Raw genomic sequence first — 23,336 nt, 5'->3', positions numbered from 1 at the left:
TTCCAATTGTTGGCTGTCTGGAGAAGCTAAGTAGGTGTGGCTTTCATGGAGTTAGTGTGTCACCAACTACCAGCTTTGAGATTTACAAACCTCAACCTCTGGCCATCACCAATTCACACCCTGCTTTCTGTTTGTAGCTTAGGATGTAAACGCTCATCTTTCTAGTGCTGCCAATTCACACCCTGCTTTCTGTTTGTAGCTTAGGATGTAAACGCTCATCTTTCTAGTGCTGCCAGACTTCTCTGCCATGGTAGTGGTAGACTCCCCTCTGAAACCAAAAGCCTCAAATAAACCATTCCCTTGTTTAAGATGCCTTGGTCATGGTGTTTGATTTATTACAATCTTTCTAATCCCAATTTTGTAAAGCATGCATCAGGATCTATTATTACATTGACATGAAGTGTCTTGTCTCCATTTGCCTTCCCTACTTAGCAATTTCACTTCAACAATAAAAAGAAAAATTACTTCTTAGAGATTTTAAATCAAACCCAGAAAAGGGGGCTAGAATCAAGAGAGCTAGCCAGGCCAGGAATCTCAGAACCAGAAAGGCAAAGGCAGCCTCCATTTCAGCCTGGGAGATAAGAGTGAAGCCAGGCCACCTGACAAATGGAATATACTTTTGCACTGAAAATCCATACAAATTACTCTGTTTTAAGTTACTAACAATATGACATATCCTTTTTTACAAATACATTGACTTCCCTAAGAAAGATTTTGCTTTTCAAGTTTACTATTTGTTTAGAATATGATAATTTAAACCAGACATAGTGGTACACATCTCTAATCCCAGCACTCACAGATCTAAAAATTCCAAGACAGCTTGAGCTACAGCAAGACCCGCTTCAAACTTTAAAACTAAAACTTTTTAGAAGTTGTATTATTCCCAGGACAGCAAGGAGACAATTGCTGCCAAGCTTGACAAGCTGAAATCCAGCAGGGTAGGACAACACTGTGCCCTCCAAGCTTGACAAGCAGAGATCTAGCGGGTTTGTGCTGACTCCGTCCACACTTATATCATGCAAAGCTACACATAAATGAAGGGCTGCAGGCTGGCTATGTTTCAGAACTGGGAACTGGCCTATGGGTTAATTGCGTTCGGCTCTTCCAGAGGACCAAGTTCAGTTCCCAGCATCCACAACAGGTGGTGCAGAGCTGTCTGACCCAATATACTCTTCTGGCCTTTGTGTGCACCAGTGTACACTGTATACGTGTGTATGTATGTACACACACACACACACACACACACACACACACACACACACACACACACATCTTTTGTAAAAATGTAAATTCCAACTTCCATAAAAGTGTTTTAAAGGTAAAAGAATATTTTGTATTTCTCTTGTATTTCCAATAATTTTTAGAAGAATGTTTCAATTGTACCAGATCTTAAAAGGTAACAACTAACTTAAAACCACTCAGTTATTTCTGTATTTTTTTTTAGAGAAGCTGACTGGGGGTGTACATGCCCTGCATGTACAAAGCATCAGGGTTCGGTTCCAAGCATGACAATAAAATGTAGCCCAGCACTGCAATTCCAGCAATTTCACATTCAAGTGAAAGCAGGGGGCTTAGAATTTCAAAGTCATCTTTAGCTATATACTGTTTAAAGTCAGCCTCAGCCACATGTGACTCTGTCTCAAAACAAGTATCTCATGGAATGCTAACTTTTTTTTTTTGCTTATTTGTTTTAAAGACAAGACACAGCTCTAACTGACCTCAAATGATAGGCCAGAGTGGTAGGATTAAAATTCTGTGCATTAGGGGGCTGGAGAGATGGCTCAAGGGTATAGAGCACTGACTGTTCTACCAGAGGTCCTGAGTTCAATTCCCAGCAACCACATGGTGACTCACAATCATCTGTAATGAGATCTGGTGCCCTCTTCTGATCTGCAGATATACATGTATACAGAATAAATAAATATTAAAAAAAAAAGGTGGGGGGCTGTGCAGTTTGGCTGAGTGGTGGTGGTGGTGTATGCCTTTAATCCCAGCATTCAGGAGGCAGAAGCAGGAAAACCAGGGCTGTTACACAGAGAAAATGAAAAACCAACCAACGGACAAAGTTCTGTGCTTTTCAAGGACTTTTTTGATGACTATTAACCTGAAATTCCTGCATTATTCAGAATGGCTAACTAAAAACCCTATGCATTCTGATCTTCTAAGGAAGAGAAAGCAAATTAAGACAGTTTTATAAACTTTTAAAAATCATTTATCAAACCATATACCAAGTCGACTACACTTAAGTTGATATTTCAAATTCTAGAAACAGGTAGCAGAAATCTGCTGAGTAGAATGTCTACCCAGGAAGAGCCTCAAAATCAGGTAAACAGACAACAGCTATTACCACTTAGGACATTTTATTGGCATATGACAACTTACAAGGGTCCCTGTTGAAATATACACCATACTGAGTAAGAATCATGTAGCCATCTACATTCATTCTCATGGGGTAATAGTTTTCCCTCAAATTATAATTTAATTCCCAACACTGATTTTTAATGGTGACAAAAGGGAACAATAACAATTCCTCAAAGTATAATACTTTGCTTTTCATTAAAATTCCTAAGATGTTAAAAATCATACACAACTAATAACTGAATCATGACCTTCTAAAACTGCTTTTTTTTTTCTGTTTCCTGGAAAATACTTTGGCTCGTTTTTATTTCTTTGATCTTGGCAAAGTAAGTATGTTAATACAACTTTTCAGTTATTTTCCTGGCACTTATAACAAACAGTTTTACCAAGAGGAAACATTCAGCTTTTACAATGTCATGAAATGTGAAATTAAATAGTGATCTCAAAAACTACACACAGGCTGCATTATGTTTGGCTCTTAGAAAGAGAGAGTCACAGTGGTGTTCCACTTTACTATGCTGTAGCGGGATCTTCTTAACTTTAAAAGTAACCAAAGGTTAATTCATTGCATTCGCACTTAAAATATAACCTATTATTCCCTATTACTTTTCAGTGAAACCTACTTTTCTCTGTCATAGAAGTAGTAAAGGCATGCCAAGATTCAGTGTATAACCATAAAACTGTTAAAAGTTCTATGCATTCATATAAAACAAAATGGTATGAAACTGTTAGAGTTTAAGTATTAATCTGAATTGGGATGGTACGAATTATGTCAGACTGATGTAATAAAGTTACTTTGCAGATATTTTCTGATTTACTAAATTATTTCAGATGGACAATTAATGGGAGAAATCATGCAACACTGGGTAAGAATCTTAAGAAACGTATCTCAGGAAAAGCTATATGAAAAGAAAAGAAAAAATGATCTCAGGACAGAAATCGGAAACAGAAGGACTGGAGAACCACCACCACCACCAGGACCTACGAAGAACACAGGCACGATGTGCAGCAGAAGCCTGAAGCCAGAGTCACAAGCTTCAGTGGCAGTGGCAGTTTTCTGGCAAGGGCAGACGAGAAGCCAGGTTGCAAGGCATGGTAACAGAAACTATGATGAAATGGCAGAAGGAATTGGAGATGAGGGCAGCCACCCAGCTGGAGATTCAAAATAAACTCTGGGTCAAATATGAAAAACTCCAACACCTGAAGGGCATTGTGACTGAACCTAAACCTGACAAGCCAGAGATCCTCCTGGGAATTCTGCAATTGAGACCTGTGTGTGACACATCAATGCCTGTACAATACAGAAGGTGCTGCTCCACAGGGACCAGATGGATAAATCACAAGCCTACCTCTAAGGCACCAGTCAGATATGAGAAATGGATGCTGGCCCACCAGGAATTAGCCTCTGATGAGGAGGAGATTCAGACTAAAGTAATGAAGTTTGATGTTTATAAGATCAGAGGTGGTGGACAATCTGTTCAGTTTACTGATATTGAGACTTTAAAACAAAGAATCACCAACTTGTGGATCCACTGCTATTTCGATGAGAGCAGGATCTCAACTAGGACCCAGATATCAGCACAATGCACAACCCAAGAGCAAGAAGCCTTGACCTTACAGCCCTAGGACAAGAATGTTCTGTTTGTGATGGTTGATTTCTCCAAAGCTGCATCAGACGCAATGACTGAGTCATCCTGCAGAAGAATTTATCTAGATCACATTGTATTTTTATTGATTTTTTTCAACTGTTCTGAATATTTTTTATAATGTTTTTTTTAAAATGCTATTGCTTGGGGGGGGGGAGACTTTAGACATTTAACAAAAAGACTTTCAAAATAAAGATAATTGGCCAATGTCAAAACCATTTTTAAAAAAGATAAGCATATCACATGTTCATTTTTTTTGGTTTTAGTTTAATTTTGTTCCTTAGCAAATGTCACTAGCTATTCAACATCTAAGACACATTGTAAATCATCAAAACAGAAAAGAGCCATACACTTGCAAGCTTTAAACGTTTACATTAATAGAATAAGCATTATCCCCTTTAAATGAAAAAATATACAACTAATCTGATGCAAAGTGGCTAGTTTTACATGTTTAGAATAAGTCAGTCTTACCATGAACTTTATTCCTCCAAGGGGTAATAAATAGCAAAGAATATTATCAACCTCTTTAGGTAAAGTAGACTACTTGAAAAGAAAAAGGCCATTTTTGACTTAAATTAATGGGAGGAAAAGTGGGCAGTTTGATCAATGCTACAAGCTTCCTGCCAAAATCTTTTAGTGGTAGTATTAAACTCCTAAACAGTATGTTGGATCTGTAATTACATGGTTAAATTATGGATTAATTTACAGCAGTTCAGAGTCTTCAATAAATATGTATGTTATCCAATCAGGTACTTAATGACTAATTGTATAAAGTTATACTTCAGGAGAACCCTCCAAATGAATAGGACTCCCAAGTTTTTGCTGTTTTTGTTCTTTTAAAAAAAAAAAAAAATACAATCAGGTCTGTGGACTTAGGAGTTTTATTTACACTAATAGTACAAACCAATTTCTCTCTTATAGGTAGCAGGTATCTAAGACCATGACTCAAACTATCAAATGAGAATGGAAGAGACTATCCAATTATGAATTAATTCATACGGAAAGGATCCTAAAATGACTTTGCACACCACTGTTTGCCTTCAGCAACAACACCACTTTGTCAAGGCTTTCTAAGTTTTAATAATTTGTAGTTTGTAGCTATTAACAAAGCTATTGTCCTTATATATTTACTGAAGTGTGAGGCTAGTTTTAGTTTACCAGAATAGCAACTTTTGTGGTAATTTCAGAAATTAGCTGCACTACAATGTAGTATTCAAATTAAAAAATATGTTAGTTAAATAATTTGTGTGGTCACTATAAACAACTTGTTGGAAGGTTTGTGTAGATTTGGGCATCGTTGACATTTTACTTCTGAACCAAACATTAACAAACAGGGAGTCAAGAGAATCAGGGCTGTCACAGAGCTGGACTTGACCATTTCTCATAGACAAAGCAGATATAATGCATGTAACAAAAACAGTCAAAGGTTTTTAAAAGCTGATAGTTACAAATATGGTACGGAACAATTTCTACTTTATTTCAATACATTTTTCAACATACAGTCTACTATTTTTTCCAAGGTATTTGAAGACTTAAAACAAACTTTCTACAGACTACTTGCAAACAGTAAATTTTAAGTAAAATGTTTACATTCTTATTTGAAAACAAAAAATCAGGTTTAAAAAAAAATCTGTCAAGTTCTGGTCTTTGTTGCAATCTGGAGACTACTCCTAAAAGGGGGGAAAAAATTAGAGGTCAATAAAGCTGTGGGTAGTGAATACTATAATTATTTCCAAAAGTTGATTTACAGATTTGCCTGCCACGCCCATAATAAATAAAATATATAAAATCAGAAAATGTCTACCTTTTCTTCTTTGCGTCTGTCCTTCTTTTCTTCATTGTTTTCCATGGTCTCTTCTTCATCGTCAACAATCCCATCTCCTTGGTATTTGTCATGAGTCCATTTTGGACTGCTACCTGATTTTTTGAAATTAAAGCGCCCTCTGCCACGTTGAAAAGTACCACGACCTCTTCCTCTTTTGGCCCAATAATCCACACCATCATCTCTGTCATCATGCTATAGAAAGGTTTAAGAAGAAACCACATCAATGAAATGGCTTTCTTGTAAAGACATTAAATTAATTCTCTAATCATACTATAAGTAATGAGAATCAAAAATATTGTAAGGACACGGAAAAGGCCAGAAAATTACTGTAATAAAATAAATAACATTTATTTTGTTACATAAATTATGCCTAGCATGAAAGAAGATTTTAAAACCTTACACTGAGATTTAAATCTAGATGTAAATAAACATCAATCAGCAGCCTAGGAGTGTCGATGATAAATCATACTAGCACAGCCCCATGGCAATTTATCTCGGCTATTTTACAGAAAGTATTGAAGCTACTACAATCAAACCTTAAATTTTCAATAACTGTATTTAAATAGTTACTCCCCAATTATCAATCTAAAAGTTGGGGGGAAGGACAGTACAAAAAGCCAAAGGTCTCCCTCTCATTAACTCACTTATTAAACCTGCCAAATGTGAGATGAAAAGTTAGAAACTCCCCTACATGAGAAAATAAGCATAATACAAATGTCATGTTGCATTCTTTTAAGAGTTTATACTGAGCAACTTCATTAGAATCTCTTAAAGTATCACAAAGACTGTTTGCAGAACAGAATATCCCATTATGCATACCATTCTGTCAAGATTAACTTCGTAACTTACAAGTTGGAATTGTATAGGCAATTATTAAACCAGTCTAAAGAAAAGTTCTCAACTGCTAATAATAGCTATCATTTGATACCTTTACCAAACAAATGAAGATTGCTAGATGGAATTGTTTATGACTTCATAGGTAATGACTTCTGAGATTACCAAAATTACAGATACATTAAAAATGAGCCACTCCAGTTGGAGATGGCTCAGCAGTTAAGGGGTCTGGCTGCTCTTCCAGAGGTCCTGAACTCAATTCCCAGTAACCACATGGTGGCTCACAACCATTCCTAATGCAATCTGGTGCCCTCCTCTGGCCTGCATGCAGAACACTATGCATAATAAATAAGTCTTCAAAAAAGAAACCAAAAAAGAGCCACTCAAAACAATGTCTACAATTACATTTTTTCATGCTCACTTGTGGCATTAATACTCTATTGTAGAGTCTTTTTGTTTGGTGTTGTATTTAGTAGTCCCTGAATTTGTAAGAAGCAGCAAACAAGTTCTGGAAAAAAGACCTGCCATTTACAACTTCTCTGAGAATTTACCTCATTCTAATACAAGGAGACAGCCCTGGGGAACACTTCTAGAGAATCAGAAAAAAAAAAAAAAAAAAAAAAAAAAAACCCAAAAAACTAAAACTTAACCCAGCGTCTGACAAACAAGAACTCTACAGTGCTTACTAATTATTCAATCTTTAGAACCAGGTAATTCCTATTCCTATACAGTAAAACATCAAGAAACAAAGAAAAATAAAAACTCTTACTAATCACTGTCCACAGGATATAATTCCCACAAATTCTGGGGGCAATAAATGAGTAACCACAAGCCGGGCACTGGCGCACACCTTTAATCCCAGCACTCGGGAGGCAGAGGCAGGCAGATCTCCGAGTTCGAGGCCAGCATGGTCTACAGAGCTAGTTCTAGAACAGCCTCCAAAGCCACAAAAAAAACCCGTCTCCAAAAAAAAAATAAAATAAACGAATAAATAAAATAAGTGGATGCCCACGTCAGGCAACTCAGAGTAGAAATGAAAAAGACCAGTAGTAGCAAAGCTGGGTGCCAGCCAAATTAGCCATTATTTTTAGATACAATTCATCTGAAATTTTAAGTAAAAAGAAAGCAGAAGCTCAGGTGACTAAGATGTTTCCTTCACAGACAGGCCTAACAGCAACTATGTGGGCACTAAGCACTTGCTTTCTTCTCTTACCATTTTCATGAGTGTGGCTTGTGTTCTTTGTGGTTGCTTGGCCAAGTGTGTGTGCATGCTTGTGGAGGGCCATGACTAAAGCTGGGAACATTCTTGAATGCTCTCCACCTTTTTCACCGAGGAGGGGTCTTGCTCAGTGTGGTAGCTACGGCTAGGGGAATCCTTCATTCCCACTATAGAGGCAGGATCTAGACAGGTGTTCACCCCACAAACCCAGCATTTATATGGGATCTTGGAAATTCTGGTTTTGACCATTGAGCCACCTCCTCAGCCGCTCTCAACAGCCTTCATTTTCAAATTCTTACATTCAAAATTCCAATCTCCTAATTTTACTAATTATATTTTTCATACATGACAGTTAAAAGTAAATGGCTTTTGTTATCAAAGGAAATCTATAACGGACTGAAGATCTCCTGTGTCTTCATCTCTCCACTAACACAATCATATCAAGTTATCCCATGCAGACCTCTAATCCCATTCAGGAGACAGGAATCTACATTTTAAAGTTAGCATGTTCAGCAGAACAATATCCTGTCTAGACCTCCCCCCATTAGTTAATAAATTTAAAAAGTATTGGGTTTTAAAAATTTAAAGTCTGAGCCAGGCACTGGTAATGCACGCCTTTAATCACAGCACTCAGGAGGAAGAAGCAGGTGGATCTCTGAGTTCGAGGCCAGCCTGGTCTACAATGCTAGTTCCAGGACATGCTCTAAAAGAACAGAGAAACCCTGTCTCAAAAACAAAACAAAACAAAACAAAAAAACAAAAAAAAAAAAAATTAAATTTCAAGTTACTCCAAAACTTTACTCCTCCTGCATCCCGAAGCTCTTCACTCTACCAGTGATTAATCATTTACTTTTCTTCTGAAAACTTGTCCATTTCTGTATTTTCGCACTTGTTCTAACTCCTAATGTTTATCTCTCAGGATCTACCTGACATTAGTATTTTTTCCTAGAACTTATTATTGATTACCACATCCTTATAAAAAGCCAAAGTTGGAGATAAGAAACTTAAGAATATAACAAACACTGCTGTATTCTATAATTCGACAAGGCAGTACGAGGACCACAAATTAGAAATTCAGCCTGGAGTATACTGTACAGACTCAAAATACTAACCCCATTTTTACTAGCCCAACACAGTAAACTTCTCAGTAAATGATTCTGGAATATAGATGGCCTCAACTCAGACAGACATTTTTTTTTTTTTTTTTTTTTTTTTGAACTTTAAATTTGTTTTCATGTCTGCAAGTAGGTCACCACATTGACTTCAAACTTGTGTCTATCCCCCGAATGCTGGCATTTCAGGTATGCACTACCGTGTCTAACTTAAATATTACTGAGCATTAAAATCCTACTGGACTAAACTTTCTACACTGGTTTGTTATTGTTAAAGAAGCCAAACAAATGTTAAATTTTAAATGTAATTTTTTTAATTGTTATTTTTGCTCATATCTCTGTTCTCGGTATGGTCTAAAGTCAGTACATAAAAATACAAAATGTTAAACTATTCTGGTGAGCCAGGTGATAGTGTATGCCTTTAAACCCAGCACTCAGGAGACAGAGGCAGGTGGCTCTCAGTGGCCACCTGGTCTACACAGAGATTTCCAAGACAACCAGGACAATACAAACAAACCCTGTCTGGAAAAACAACAACAAAAACAAAATTCTGGAGAATTCAAAATGCTCTTCAATTGTTCTTAAGTACCAAAATAACTTAACCATCAGTCTGTGATATTGTACATGTATATACACATATTACACAGATCAAAAATTTTAAATTACAACCCATAGCAGGGCAGTGGTGGTGCATACCTGTCATCCTAGAACTCCATAGGCAGAGGCAGGTAGATCTGAGGCCAGTTTGGCCTACAAAGCATGTTCCTGGACTGCCAGGGTTACACAGAGGAACCCTGCCTCCAAAACAAAAACATGAACAAAAAAATTAAAATGAAAGCCCACAATAGCAACAAATTATCACCACTTTTAATTAATTAATTTTTGTTGTTGTTGCTTCTTTTTCAATACAGGGTTTCTGTGTGTAGTCCTAGCTGTCCCAGAACTTGCTATCAAACAGGCTGGCCTCTAACTCAAGAGAGATCAACTTTGCTTCTACCTCACAGAATGCTGGAATTAAAAATCATTCACCATCATACCGGGGAAGTAACGAAATTCTTAAAATAACACACTGATAAAATTACTGTGCATTGTAAGGCAATCTAAAATGTCTATGTCCCAAATGAATACGTAAAAATCCATGGTTGAGTGCAGTGTCCCATGCCTGTTAATGATAGAATTTAGGAATAAGCAGACACAATAAAATCAGGAGTTCAAAGTCATCCTCCAGCATATACTACGCAGATTTGAGACCATGTCTTAAAATTACACAAGTTTTTTAAACTGCTTAAGGTATGTTAATAGTGGGACAGGAGAGATGGCTCAGGGGTTAATAGCACTGATTACTCTTCCAAAGATCCCAGCGCCCACATGGCAGTTCGCAACAATCCATAATGAGATCTGGTGCCCTCTTCTAGCCTGCAGTCATACAAGTAGGTAGAACACTGTATACATAAAAATATGTAACGTAACAATATGCCACTCATACTCCTTTATTCCCACTAATTGGGAAACAGAGGCTTATTCTCAGCATTCCAGGAAGTGAGACTCACACCTGAACTTTGTCATTTTTATTACTCTTCATCTATCTTTGAAATGTGGGCCTCTTAACATGTGTTCCGTGTAATGTCACATCTTTAATGGTGACTGTCATATGATGATTCTAGGCTGTTGGTGTCTCTAAATTTTCATTAACAACTATCTATTGGGTTTACTCTTGCTTGCTCCTATCACTTCGAATTAAACCTAGATGGGGAAGAGTTTAATTTTCTTTAATACTGTGTCTTTCCTCTTGGTTTTCAGCTAGACTACTCCAGGCCAAATTATTTCCAAGTTCCCATTAACTCAGAGGTGGTAGTCCACAACTGTAAACCTGGCCAGTATTTGGGAAGCAAATGCAGGAGGAGGCCAAATCAAATATAGTGCCAGTCAAAGCACCATGCCAAGAAAAACCTTGAAGGCAATACTTTAAAACCCTCTTTCAAATGTAGCCCCTTGGTTCAGGCACCTGGTATCTACCTCTTCAATTGATTTTAATACTAAAGTATTATGGACTACCACAATCATTTTTGTTTGTTTAGTTGTTATTCAAGTGGTTTTCTGTGTAGTTCTGGCTGTCCTGAACTCCTCTATAAAACAAGCTAACCTCGAATTCAGAGATCTGCCTGCCTCTGTCTCCCAAGCACTAAGATTAAAGGCATGTGCTACCATCACCCAGCTTACCACAATCAGGATTCCTGGGTTTTTATCAATTTTCCCAAACGTATTTATACCAACAACCTAACCACTTTAACCTCGAATATATTCACTCCAGCTAACCATTTTTATGCTCAAGATTCAAGAATCAGTTCCTTCTTTGTAAAACTTCATTCCCTCCTTTGTAAAGTCACAAGAATGCAAAGTTTCTGTCACTTGTCCTTAAGCTCCAAACCGGGATTATCCTAGTTGCCTTTTAAAAATATTAAAATTTACAAATTCTAGTTTTTCTTAAAAAGACCACAATATTCAAATGAATATTTAGCTTGGTATGGTGGCACATGTTTTAATTCTAGCACTAAGGAGTCAAAGGCAGGTGGATCTCTGAGTGTGAAGCCAGGCTGGTCTACACAGTGAATTCCAAGACAGGCAGGACTGCATTAGAGAGACCCTGTCTCAAGAAATAATTAAATAAATTTATGGGTATGTATGTTTTTTCTGTATGTGCGCCATGTCCCCACAAGTAACTACAGAAGAGGGTAGAAGAGGGTATCAGAGCCTAAGATATGTTTACTGGGAATTGAACTCTGGTACCCTATAGAAGCAACAAGTGCTCTTAGCCACTGGGCCATCTATCCAGCCCATTTATAAACAAATCCAACATGTGTGAGTCTTCTAAAGCAATTCATCAATATCTGAATCATACACCTTATTTATTTCCAGACTGTTAACTCAAGCTAGTAGTTTCTCAGCAGAGAACAAAAACTGAATGACTGTTACACGTCATGCATTCTAAAAGCTTACATAACTTTGCCAAATTTTGGGTCATTAATGTAAACAGGAAAGTAGAAATCCATTTTTAAAGTATACTGATCATTTTCCCAACAGATTCACTTCAGATCTGGCCTCTTAATTAAAAAAAAAAATCTGCTGTGGACACTCAGATTTGATCACCGTCTAAGGACATTACTATTTAAAACTTACTTTCAATTCTCCAAACTAGCCCCAAAACATGACTTCCCTCTGAAAAGTTATGACAAAGACTAATACTTTTGGTAAGTTTTAGAAACTTAACATCTATCTGTCTCTATAATACAGAACATACAATTCTTTCTTTCCCCATGCCAAACTAAAATATTACAATCTTATATATAGATCCTTCAAGAACCACAACCTCCTATTTTACCCTTGGAAAACTATTTGAACAAGAAAAGCAGGTCCATCATAACCAAGGATCAAAGCCAGCATATCTAGCAATTATATTTTTTCAAAACCTGTTTTTTCCTATTATTCCAATGAATTTTAAAAAATCTTGAGATCCTTCATTATACGAATCATGAAAAAACATTCCTTTTCTTGTCTTTAAACAAAATTATGATAGAAAGTACAATTTAATTCAGAGGTTTCTACACTTAGAACTGTCTTAGGTATAGAAGAGTTAACTATTATGTTTTTTCTCTTATGTGTCAATCAAATCAGGCATATTATTAATTTACCTTGATCAGCCCACTGTATGTGATGTTAAATCAAGCATAAAATCAAAACTAAAGGGACCCACATCTGAACTCAAAACTTCAAACAATTTAAGTAATGATACTGAGAAAAAAAATGTTCGCCCAAGTTACAGTGAAACCTCAGAATGGTGAACATCTGTACTGAAATGTTTACTATTCACCTAGGATGTTTTGAAAATCAACGCAAACCAAATAAAACAGATTTCTAACACCCACCAAGAAGTACTTCTTGCTCTTTGGGGTATATTCTGGATCCCATTCCTCTTCCTTCGGTCTCTTTTGAAAAGTAGTATTTGAGTTGTTTGGACCAGTATTTGTCCCAGCAAAAACTCCTCTGGCTCTTCCTCTGCCTCTAATTCGAAACTGATTAACATTAACAAAGTTGTTTAGTAATGGAATCAAAGGTATTTAGTTACATGCAAGCTCTAGATTTTACTGCAGTAACAAAAAAAAAGCAAAATGTGTGTGTTCATGTGTTTCTGGCCACTTGTCTGTCTTCATAACCTCTGAGGACAGAAAGAGTATCCATTTTATACCACAGGCCTAACTGGAAGTTGAGTAAATTAATATAAATAATATACTGAAGTATTAAAATATGTACCTTCATGACCTGAAACTAGTATTTTTAAACTATGATATAGTTAGATCCCCTCTTTCCCCAACTCAAAATTATCTAGTTCCTTTGAATTGTATCACCAGAACCCCAGGTGTTTAATATCACATCTGTTATCCCACAAGAAAAGTTCTTCCTTTCCCTAAATGACCTAGTAATTGTAGCAATATCCAGCTAGATAAAGCTAAAGTATGGACATGAGAAAATGTACCTTTAAACAGTTACAGCAAACTTTACAAGAGAAAATGCATGCTATACTGTAGACTTAGGAAAGTGTGACTGGTACACAAACAAGCAAGGACCTGAAGTCAAAAATGAAAACAGTAATAATAAAGAGAGGAAAAGATTTTTTTCATGTTTTAAAATGGGTTTTCTAAAACTAGCCATTAAATAAGTGAAGTTTTGAAACTGTTACTGATCTGGGGGTGGGGGGGGGGGAATATTTATATAGATGTTTCAAGATCTCAAAAAAGCATTTCAGAATGAACATAATATTTCAAATACCATCCATTTCTCAAGATGGATTCTGACTTTGGGAAAGGTGACTAATAATCTATAAGGTATATCTATCTGATTTCCTGTTTTTACAATTCTCCAAGGTAAAGCCTTCTGAATCATCAAGGACAACTGTTACTTACAAAGGTTCCTCGAGGTCTGCTAACTCCTGAAAATCCTGAGTAGTCTTTCATCTCATGGTGAGCTTTAAACTCCTCTTCTCTTTCTTTCTTACTCTCTTTTTCTTCTCGAGAACTTGGTGAGGAAGGTGATGCTGAAGAGGATGATGATCGAGAATGGTCCTGCTCTCTACCTTTATGTTTGCTGAAAAATAAAGAAAAAAATTGTGCTTTTTTTTTTTTAAAGATAAAAGAATTCCTTAGAATCTTATGAGGAATGTTTTTAAGTTTAAAAAAAACCTATCCCCTTTAAAATACATAAATAAAATCAGGTATAAACTCTGATAATCTGTTTCCAATCCTCTTCAATGATTGTCTTACAAAATTAACATACACACTATAGCCTACCAGCTAGAAACTGGTAGTTTGTAAACTTCAGTGATGTTCAGTTCTTCGTTACATTAACTTATAATCTTTTGTTATTTTAATAAAGGAAAGATTTGAGTTTCTGTTGTTGGCTGCAGTGCTGGGGATTGACCCCAAGGCCAGACATATGCTAGGTAAGGCACTCTACAACTAAGATACAGCCCAGCCCGAAATTGTTCTTGAGTCCAAGTCTTAATTTATATTCACCCTGAGTAAGAACAGTTTGTACGGTTTGGGCCATAACATCATGATAGAAATAAAAGGCATGTAACAATACAAATAATAGTCATAAATTTAAAAACACAAGTCAAAACCACCATTTACCTAATGAACATCAAGAAAAAAATTATCTATAATACACTATATTCCTACATTAGACTCTATGATGATCAAATTTATATGATTCTAATACAACACCCAAAAAAAGTCATACCTGCAGTAACTCTTACCACTGCTAATTATATCCATGGAAATCTAATTTTCAAAGACTAATTAATGGACAATCCTATTTTCTAGTTTTTCCTCCCCCCCATCTCTCCATGTTAAACCATTAGATATCACTTTAACAGTCTTGTACTCTGGGTGTTATGAGTTGAAAAAGTGCGGAATCAAGCATAACGAACCAAAGTTCTTACACAAACTGTTTCTAGAAATGCACTGCATTGAAGTCCAACCTCCTGATGTAGCCTGGATAATAGGACACATTAATTTGTCATTTTTTTTTTCAGTGTTAGCTTGCTATTCCAAAGTTTTTGTCCTCATCCACCATAAGCCGTGTAAAAGACAAATACATTTTTGCTGTAAAACAAATAATTTTAATTGTTTAAATTTAAACATTCGATTACATAGTCAAAATTGAAAGCAATTAAGCTGACAATTATTAAAGGCTAATTAGAAGCTAAAACCTAAGTGAAGACAACTTTAACAATTACCTGTCATCTTTGTAAGATTTGTACTCCTTGTAATCTTTTGGAGTTTTTTCTTGCTTTCTTGATCCACTAGATTCCCTGGAGCCCTTGGAATCCCCCCGTTCTTTACTTCTTTCTTTACGGCGACGATCAATGTCATGCCGAAGATCAGCTGAATCACACCTTAATTTTTTATCCCCCTGTATAAAACACATAAAATACAGATTTCAGGGAAGAAACAGAAATGCATATATACATTCAGAGTTATGTTACATAAAATTCTAAACTTGCATTTTATTAGCAAAAACCGATGCATCATATACAACCCATCATCCTTGGAATCTTTTAAAAATACCACTTTGACTGAGCATTTGTGTACAAACACTAGAGAAAAGTTACTAAAATCTTTACATTTGTTTATTCTAAACAATCTATAATAATCTTTTGGCAACAAACTGATACATCCTTCTACTCAGTGAATCATGATTAACTCTCATTCTTCCAAATAGTTTCTATGAAATAGTTAAACTGTTAAAAGTTATCATCTGTAGTTGTCTATAATCTTGACAGCCTGAAGTTATGGGTCTCATTAACTAAGCCTCATTATCATCACGCTCTTCCCAGATAAGTTGATAAACCCAAGAAAAAGATACTTCAAAATTAGGGATTCTGTAATTTTCATGACATGCAAGTGGAATTCAATTAATAAAACTGAGGCTGAACAAAAGTCAAACAAAGTCAAAAAACATTCGCAATCCTGTACTCAGTATCTTGGGCCATATACTGCCCTTTCTCAATTCAGGTATTGCATCAGACATTAGTTTAACTGGGTCACAGTTCACCTCCTCCTTGTTCCAATGCTTTTTCAAATACTATATAATTTAGGAGTTGAAAAGAGGCATCTAGGAATGAAGAGAAATTATACATCAGTAAGATGCTAAGCAATGTGGACATCCTTGATATTATTCAACAATGAGAAATATTTATTCTGGGAAGTCTAACTGTAATAATCATAAGCATAACAAAACTGAAAAACATATATGTATGCATCTCTCAATGTGATAAGTACTACTCACCAATTTGTTCCTAGAATAACAAAATCTAGTCATAATCAATGCTTTCTTATTACATGGGTATTACTAACTCCACAAGAAAAAAGATAACCTGAGGGAAACTACTTTGTAAAGCTTCCTAAGTATATAATTTCATATTAACATATCATTCACTAAGACAGAAACATGACAAAGCCCAATTATGTCCTCCTAATTGCCTATCACTTCTCTTTCAAACAGTCTTAGTGCTAAGAGGAAAAAAAATATTGTCAATTGTTGCGGAAATTAACATAATTAACACTTACTGGACCTAAAGTATTAGGGTCAAAGCAATTCAGTTCAAATTTTTCCAAAACTGTTACCTCCTGTGCACAGACATTACCTTATCCCTACACATCTAGATTTCAAAACCAATTCAGTTAGTGGTACACCGTATTGAACAATGTGCACACTGGCAATGTCATTAAGTTTCCACCAATAAAGGTACAAACGATCAAAGATAGCACAATTATTCCACAACTCCACAAAACAAGCTTATTTTTAATTATGAAAGTCAAGGTTTAAGAAGATACTTTCTAAAAATCTTAGAATTTTCCTATCTCTGCTGCATCTGCATATATGACTACTATAAACACTTTACAGGCATATAAACTAGCATACGTAATAATTGTCAACTCTGACTCATCAGAACCCATTAATGACTGCTCTGCAGTCTCACTAAGCTCCCTGGCTTCCTCACCTTACCAGTAGGATCTACACAGGTTCTTTTCAAGTTTCAAAGCCAAATTCCTAAGTAGTCCAACAGAAACAAAAGTACACTTAGTTTGTAGAACGCCTATTTCTGTTCTTTCTCATGATGTAGCCAGAGCTAGCATGGAACGTATATGCAGCTCAGACATGCCTGGAATTGAGAAAGCCATCTGTCTCTGCCTAATGGGTACAGAGAATAAAGTTGTATCCAGCCTAAAGTGCCTATTTCTCTTTTTTTAAGCAGAAAATATTTTCTTTCATACAGTATATTCTGATTATGTCTCCCCTCCCTCTGTTCCTCCCAGTTCTGCCCCACCTCCCCTCCCATCTGGGTCCACCTGTCTCTTGTTGGAAAACACATAAGGGACAATAGTTAAGAAATAAGCTAAAACAAAAACAAACTGAACTAGGACCAAACAACAGCAAGGAAAGAGCAGGGGGTGGGGGAGAAGAAGGGGTTGCTATTTCTTAAATCACATAAACAACGTGCAATAGCCAGGCGTGATGGCACACGTCAGTAAGCTATATATTCAGGAAGCTGAGGCAGGAGTATTGCCATTACTTCAAGAACAGCCTGGGTTGTCAAAACTTGTTGTCCTCAAAAGACATAGCATTTTCTGAAGAAGCAGAAATACAATTAACTTTAACACTCAAATTCCAACTTATTGATATCACTCCAAAACCTCGTAAAAACCACAATATAATTTATATAATAATGTTGATAATCTTTTACCTACTCACCAAGTCCCTATTGTTAGGGCTGACATTTATCACTGATAAGCATTTTTCAGAAAGTATTATTGGTTTAAATTAAAACACCATAAATATAATGCATTTATAAGTTTTAAAAGATGTAATCATTTTGTCTTAGAAAGCAATGTTCAGTATAGTATCAATAAGTTCAGCTTCACAAGAAAAGCAAGTATATTTTTTAAAAACATACCTTCTGGTTTTCTTCTTTAAAAACTCTCTCTTCTCCTGCTAAACGGGTATGCTTCCTCAGAGCACTTGGAGAGATGTCAATCCTCCTTAATATAAAATAAAGTGTATTTTAAGTTACATAATTCACTTTCTGACTTCAAAATTTTACTCATTGTTGGGGGTACTAGAGAGTTAAATCTCTCCTAGATAAACCAATTTGGCACTTTAAAGTCTATTGACTTAATTCCTAAAATAAGAAATAAAAATTATATACATTAAAAATAAATGAAAAACTGGAGATGGTGGCAAATGCCTCCAATGCCAATATCCCAAAGGTTGAGATAACAAAGATTCCCACATATACCACATGAGTATGTAGCCAGTCAAAGCTTCACAGCAAAATTCTGCCTCAAACACAAAACAAACCAACTAGAATGTTTTCGGTAGATTTTTATATATAAATGATAGCAGACCTTTTAAGCACCATTATATTTTAAATACAAAAAAAGGAAAAAAAATTCTGATTGTTTTAAATAGTAAACCAAGCAATTATAACACATTAACATATTCAACATTAGTATTGTTATTAACACTCTAATGGCTTCTGAGAGTTCTTATAATTTCATATAGTTGGTTCAATTTGTGTGTGATTCTGTACCTTTCCATTTTAAGCTATTATGAGTTAAAACTTCTCAATGCTTCTTTAATAAGTCATCAAAATACCTACATAACTAAGCACCAAGTTAGAGACAAGGTTTACCTCTATTCTGTAAAGTAGATGAAAATACTGGTATCTGGACATTACATAATTGGTTCCCAATGCAACAAAGTGCCAAAACCCAGACTGCAACACAACTGGCTGACGACATTCAAGCTTTTTCATGACCAACTCAGCTTCTCCCTAAGCATTTTTACTCCAAATGAACTCAGCAAACTCAAAGGTACCTTTAGGCAGTCACTTCCCAACCCAGGCCTCCAAAAGCTACAGCTATTTAAACTTCATAGTGATTAGGTTGTCATTTTAAATTCTAACAAGCTTAAAAAACTAAACTAAAATCGGGGGTGGGGGTGGGGGTGGGTTAAACTTGAAAATACATTGTTTCAGTCTTAAGAGACAGAAGCCAAAGTTTACTTTTCTCGTTATGACAGCACGCTTGCCATATAACCTTGATATATGTGTATGTGTATCTTTCAATAGTAATATTTTATATGCAAACACAGTACAATACATACCTGTGTATCTCGGGACTCTTTTGCCGGGTACTATGTTCTTCAGTGGCTTTCTGGTATGAAGTGAACCGCTCGTTTAGGGTCACTGCAGGTGATTTGAAGTATTGCTCTGTTGATTTAGGAGAAACACTGCCGAATTAGGAATCTTAATTTTAAGAGGGGATTTTCATTTGTGAAAGAAGGGCATGGAGCGGGTGAAAGAAAATAAAAATAGTCAAGAAACCTAGCAGAAGAGAATCAAGTGTTAAAAACTCCTGTTCTCTGTTACTTCCTTGTACCTCAACACATGACTTCAAATGTCCTCACAGTTCCCTGTCAATACTAAATATAACCCCTAAACAATTAATACATTAACCAAGAGTCTAACTCCATGCTAATAAACTACCTTCTCAAACAAAAAAAGGAATAGTAAGACGGTATGTCCTTAAAACCCTGCCAATTAAACAAAGTTGTCACTTCAACTGAACATTTGCAGAAAGCAAAAATAAAGAGCACAGATACTTTGAGTAAACTAGTAAAATTATTTTAACTGTGATGACGTATCAACAGAAATGGCATTACAAAAAAAGCGAACAGTGCCATTCAGTTGGGGGAAAAAACACTTTGAAATTGATTTACATTCACTAATTCCTCAAAAAAATCTGGCATCTTGGCAAACCTGACAGCACATACGATATTCTATCTCTCTTTTAAACATTTTTTAAATTAGTAATAACAATATTGATTAGTTTCTAAACCAGTTTAAGATAACGCTGAAAATGTAAAATAGAGACGTGTATTTCATGAACTATGAAATGTTACATTATGAAGCAAGCTATCTGCTTAACAGATCAACATACATCTGTGTCAACTTACCGCCCAATATCCAGCACATGTCTCATAACCAATCATTAAAACTTGAAACGGCCACTACAAGGGTAGTGCCTCAATCATAATTCCATGAAACCCAGGAATTTGAGCTAGCAACTCAGTTTTTATGCCATTTTTGCCAGGAAGACAGAAGATTCAACTTTGCCTGTATCTTTCAACAGCTATTTTACTTTGAAACATGGATTTTGCCATTTCAAAACATATTCCAGGACCTAGTTACAATGAAAAAGAAAACATCACTGGGCATTTTCAGCTCTATATAAAGTAAGAGCTGTTCAGATCGGTTGCACAACACCAATTATGAAACATAACTACAGATCCTCTAAAAAAACAAAATGAAAAAGGAAAAAAATGTATCAAAATCTGATCTCAAAATTCATCAATAAACTGTGGAGACAGGTCAAAAAAAAAAAGGTTGAAAAAAGAAAAAAAAGTTAATGCTTCCTAATTTTATATGCCACAATACTATAGTCATAAAAGTGGTAATATGGTTCGCAAGCTTATCTACAGCCAAACAGCAAGAATCGTTACCATGCTGACTATAGCCAAAAAGAAATTTATTAACTATTATTCAGTGTAAGGAACTGTGAGCGACAAACTTCAGGTATTAAGAGTTGTTCATGAGACCAACTTTACCAAAAACCAAAAACAAAACAAAACCAAAAAAAAAAAGACAGAGCAACAGCCATTGAGTTTCCGGGCAAAGAACCTGCTAAATATAAAAATAACCAAAGCAAAACTTATCTAATTGACCCCAAACAAAACTGTACTCTAAAACCTTTGAAATTTGTAAGCAGCTTTTGAACTACAACTACATACTGGTGAAAAAAATGAAGTTATGTCTTTTGCTAAAACGAGCCTTTACTTTTTACAACCTAAAGATATTATTCTAATTAGTCATTACTCATATACCCACTAATACAGTTGCACTGCTTTAAAATTCCCATTTTACATAATAAACCCAGAGAACTGAAATATTATAAACAAAGTAGCACAAATTCAACAACTATTTTTCTAATGCCTTCCGATTTAAACTGACTACAAATTCTCAGTAAAATATTAACTATACTACCTAGAGTTGTTATAAATGTATGCATTATGTGTTACCAGGTCATAGGCATACAATGACAATCTTTAAACAGTCTTATTAAAGAGTCTTCACTTTACATGTAATATGATATATTTAAATTTATAGCACTAAACAAATCTGTGTTATACTTTGATACGGTACAGGTTTTTATGTTTTAACTCCAGGCATTTGCTCATCTTAATCATTAGTCTCAATGCTAGTAACACTGGTATGTATCATCTCTACAAAATATTTTCCAAGTATTGAATATCCAAGTACTGATGCCTCTACCTACTAGCTCAATTAGCACAGCTATTACTCAATTTAACTACTCTTTTATTTTGCATGCAAGATTAGTTTACTTCATGATACTAAATATATAAAGCATACCTTTAACATGATGAACCAAGGATACAATGTGTTGTATAAATGACTCTGAAGTGCTTTTGCTGGCCTGAGGCAACTTAATGTGGTCAAAGATGGATCGGAATTCTTGCTCCTTCTTGACAGAATGGACAAGCGTACTAGCAAGTAGCCTGTCTTTAGTCAATGAGGCTGGCCTAGAATATATCAAAACAAACACACACAACACACACACAAAATACAGCATTGGTTTCAAAGTGTAAATTCCATGTTCAGAAAATAATTTCACCATTAACTACCTCCAGATTACTTACTGGGCATCAATGTGGAATTACCTGTTAGAATCATCAAGAGGAACAGGTGCCATTTTGAGTTTGACTTCAGGTCGATGAGAATCACTGGCTATCATTTTGATCCTAAGCGGGCTCTCCTCTCTGAAGATAGACTTTTCTCGTGCATCTATATTCTTGTGTAGAGGGGGACTGTAATCAAAGAGGTCTTTGAGCTTTTCAGACTTTACCTGCTCAGGTGACTGTGTATCTTTCTTTACTGTTATTCTTTCAGAGCCTTTGTCCTCTTCCTTGTGCTTATCTTTCGCAGTGCTAGGCCTTTCCACTATGTATCCAGTCTCTTTCAGTTTATAATTTTTTTCTTCTCTAAATCCATCACTTTCTCTATTGCCTTTTAGTGAAACTTTGGACTTATATTTAGGTCCCTCCTCCTCAGTATTCCGGTGAGATGAAGTAGCAAAGCTTTTCCCTTGATCTGCCAGGACCGACTTCCTGAACTGTCTATAATCCTCTGTCTCCTCTGTGTCATCCCCTTCTGAATCATTAAATTTTTGTTTTCCAGACTCTTTATCACTGAAGTAATCTAGAACTTCCTGGTCTTCCCAATCTCCCTCTGCCCTGCCTTTCTCTGATCCTTTCTCCTTGGGAGCCTCTTTATCCCTGGGGTTACCCCTATCAAGCAGGAACACTCTAGACTCTTCATCTGTGAACCTGTGAACAAGAAAAGGACAGTAACTCTGGATTGTAATCACTGTAGACAATTTGTGTATTTAAATGTGTTGTCCAACAAAAGAAAATAACCCTACTGAAAATTAACCTTGTTCTTAAAAGCATTCAGACAGAACTTAACTTTATACTTCCCAAAGTTTAAAGTAAAGCCATACTCAAACAACTACTCTATGCAGTCACTCACCACAATATTATTATAATAAATCTAAATTATAAGACATCCTAAAATTAACTTTTTGAGGTTAGGAACCACTAATAGGCTATACAAATACCTACTAAAAATCAATTTATATGTGCTCAAATTTTCAGATTTCACTTTCTGTATTTTGCAGGATTCCAGGCTAGCTCCCGCTTTCTATGATTCCTACATCCGCCTCTATAACACTGGGATTATAGGTATGTGTATGTCACATTTACTTTATTCTATCAATATAAACAAGAGCTCAGAGATGTTAATAAAATAGTATTACATTTCAATACTCTATAACTCCATCACAAAATAGTTCATATAAATTTGCTCTAAAAAACAATGACTTCTGGTAATAAGCTATTCATCAGCTCAGTGAAAAATTCTAGGTTGCACTGTAAAAATATATTTGTTCTACTTTCTCACTTTTTAGGTCAATCATATTGTATTAACAGCCTAATTTCTATGAATTTGTTAGCATCTCTTTCTGTAATGCTTGAAATTAGAATTTAAACAATGTATTTATATTGTCATTAAACTCACTGAGAATTATCAAGATGTGTTTTCCAAGCCAGACAGAATTCACTAAGTATTGACAGCTGGAGTGTATGTA

At 35.6% G+C, this 23,336-nt stretch overlaps 1 protein-coding gene across 5 annotated transcripts in view; it reads right to left on the bottom strand.

Moving 5' to 3' along the window:
- Window positions 1-4,851: 4,851 nt before the first annotated feature.
- Window positions 4,852-23,336, bottom strand: part of Bclaf1 (BCL2 associated transcription factor 1) — a 30,527-nt gene continuing 12,042 nt past the window's right edge. For 2 of the 5 annotated variants that reach the window (XM_051175362.1, XM_051175364.1), the window contains exons 5-13: window positions 21,853-22,518; window positions 21,545-21,714; window positions 19,219-19,324; window positions 18,008-18,092; window positions 15,287-15,462; window positions 13,953-14,133; window positions 12,918-13,064; window positions 5,809-6,021; window positions 4,852-5,674 (exon numbers count right to left, since the gene is read on the bottom strand). In XM_051175362.1, coding sequence (XP_051031319.1) covers window positions 5,669-5,674; window positions 5,809-6,021; window positions 12,918-13,064; window positions 13,953-14,133; window positions 15,287-15,462; window positions 18,008-18,092; window positions 19,219-19,324; window positions 21,545-21,714; window positions 21,853-22,518 — 1,750 coding nt within the window. In that variant the 3' untranslated portion in view covers window positions 4,852-5,668. Of the gene's footprint in view, window positions 5,675-5,808; window positions 6,022-12,917; window positions 13,065-13,952; window positions 14,134-14,989; window positions 15,153-15,286; window positions 15,463-18,007; window positions 18,093-19,218; window positions 19,325-21,544; window positions 21,715-21,852; window positions 22,519-23,336 lie in introns of those variants that run through there. The other 3 variants (XM_051175366.1, XM_051175365.1, XR_007833921.1) reach the window with 2 other exon arrangements.

The sequence above is a fragment of the Phodopus roborovskii genome, unplaced genomic scaffold, assembly GCF_943737965.1.
Source record: "Phodopus roborovskii unplaced genomic scaffold, PHOROB, whole genome shotgun sequence".
NCBI lineage: Eukaryota > Metazoa > Chordata > Mammalia > Rodentia > Cricetidae > Phodopus > Phodopus roborovskii.
Note: the sequence above shows the minus strand (reverse complement) of the source record. Positions and strands in the feature narration are given on the sequence as shown.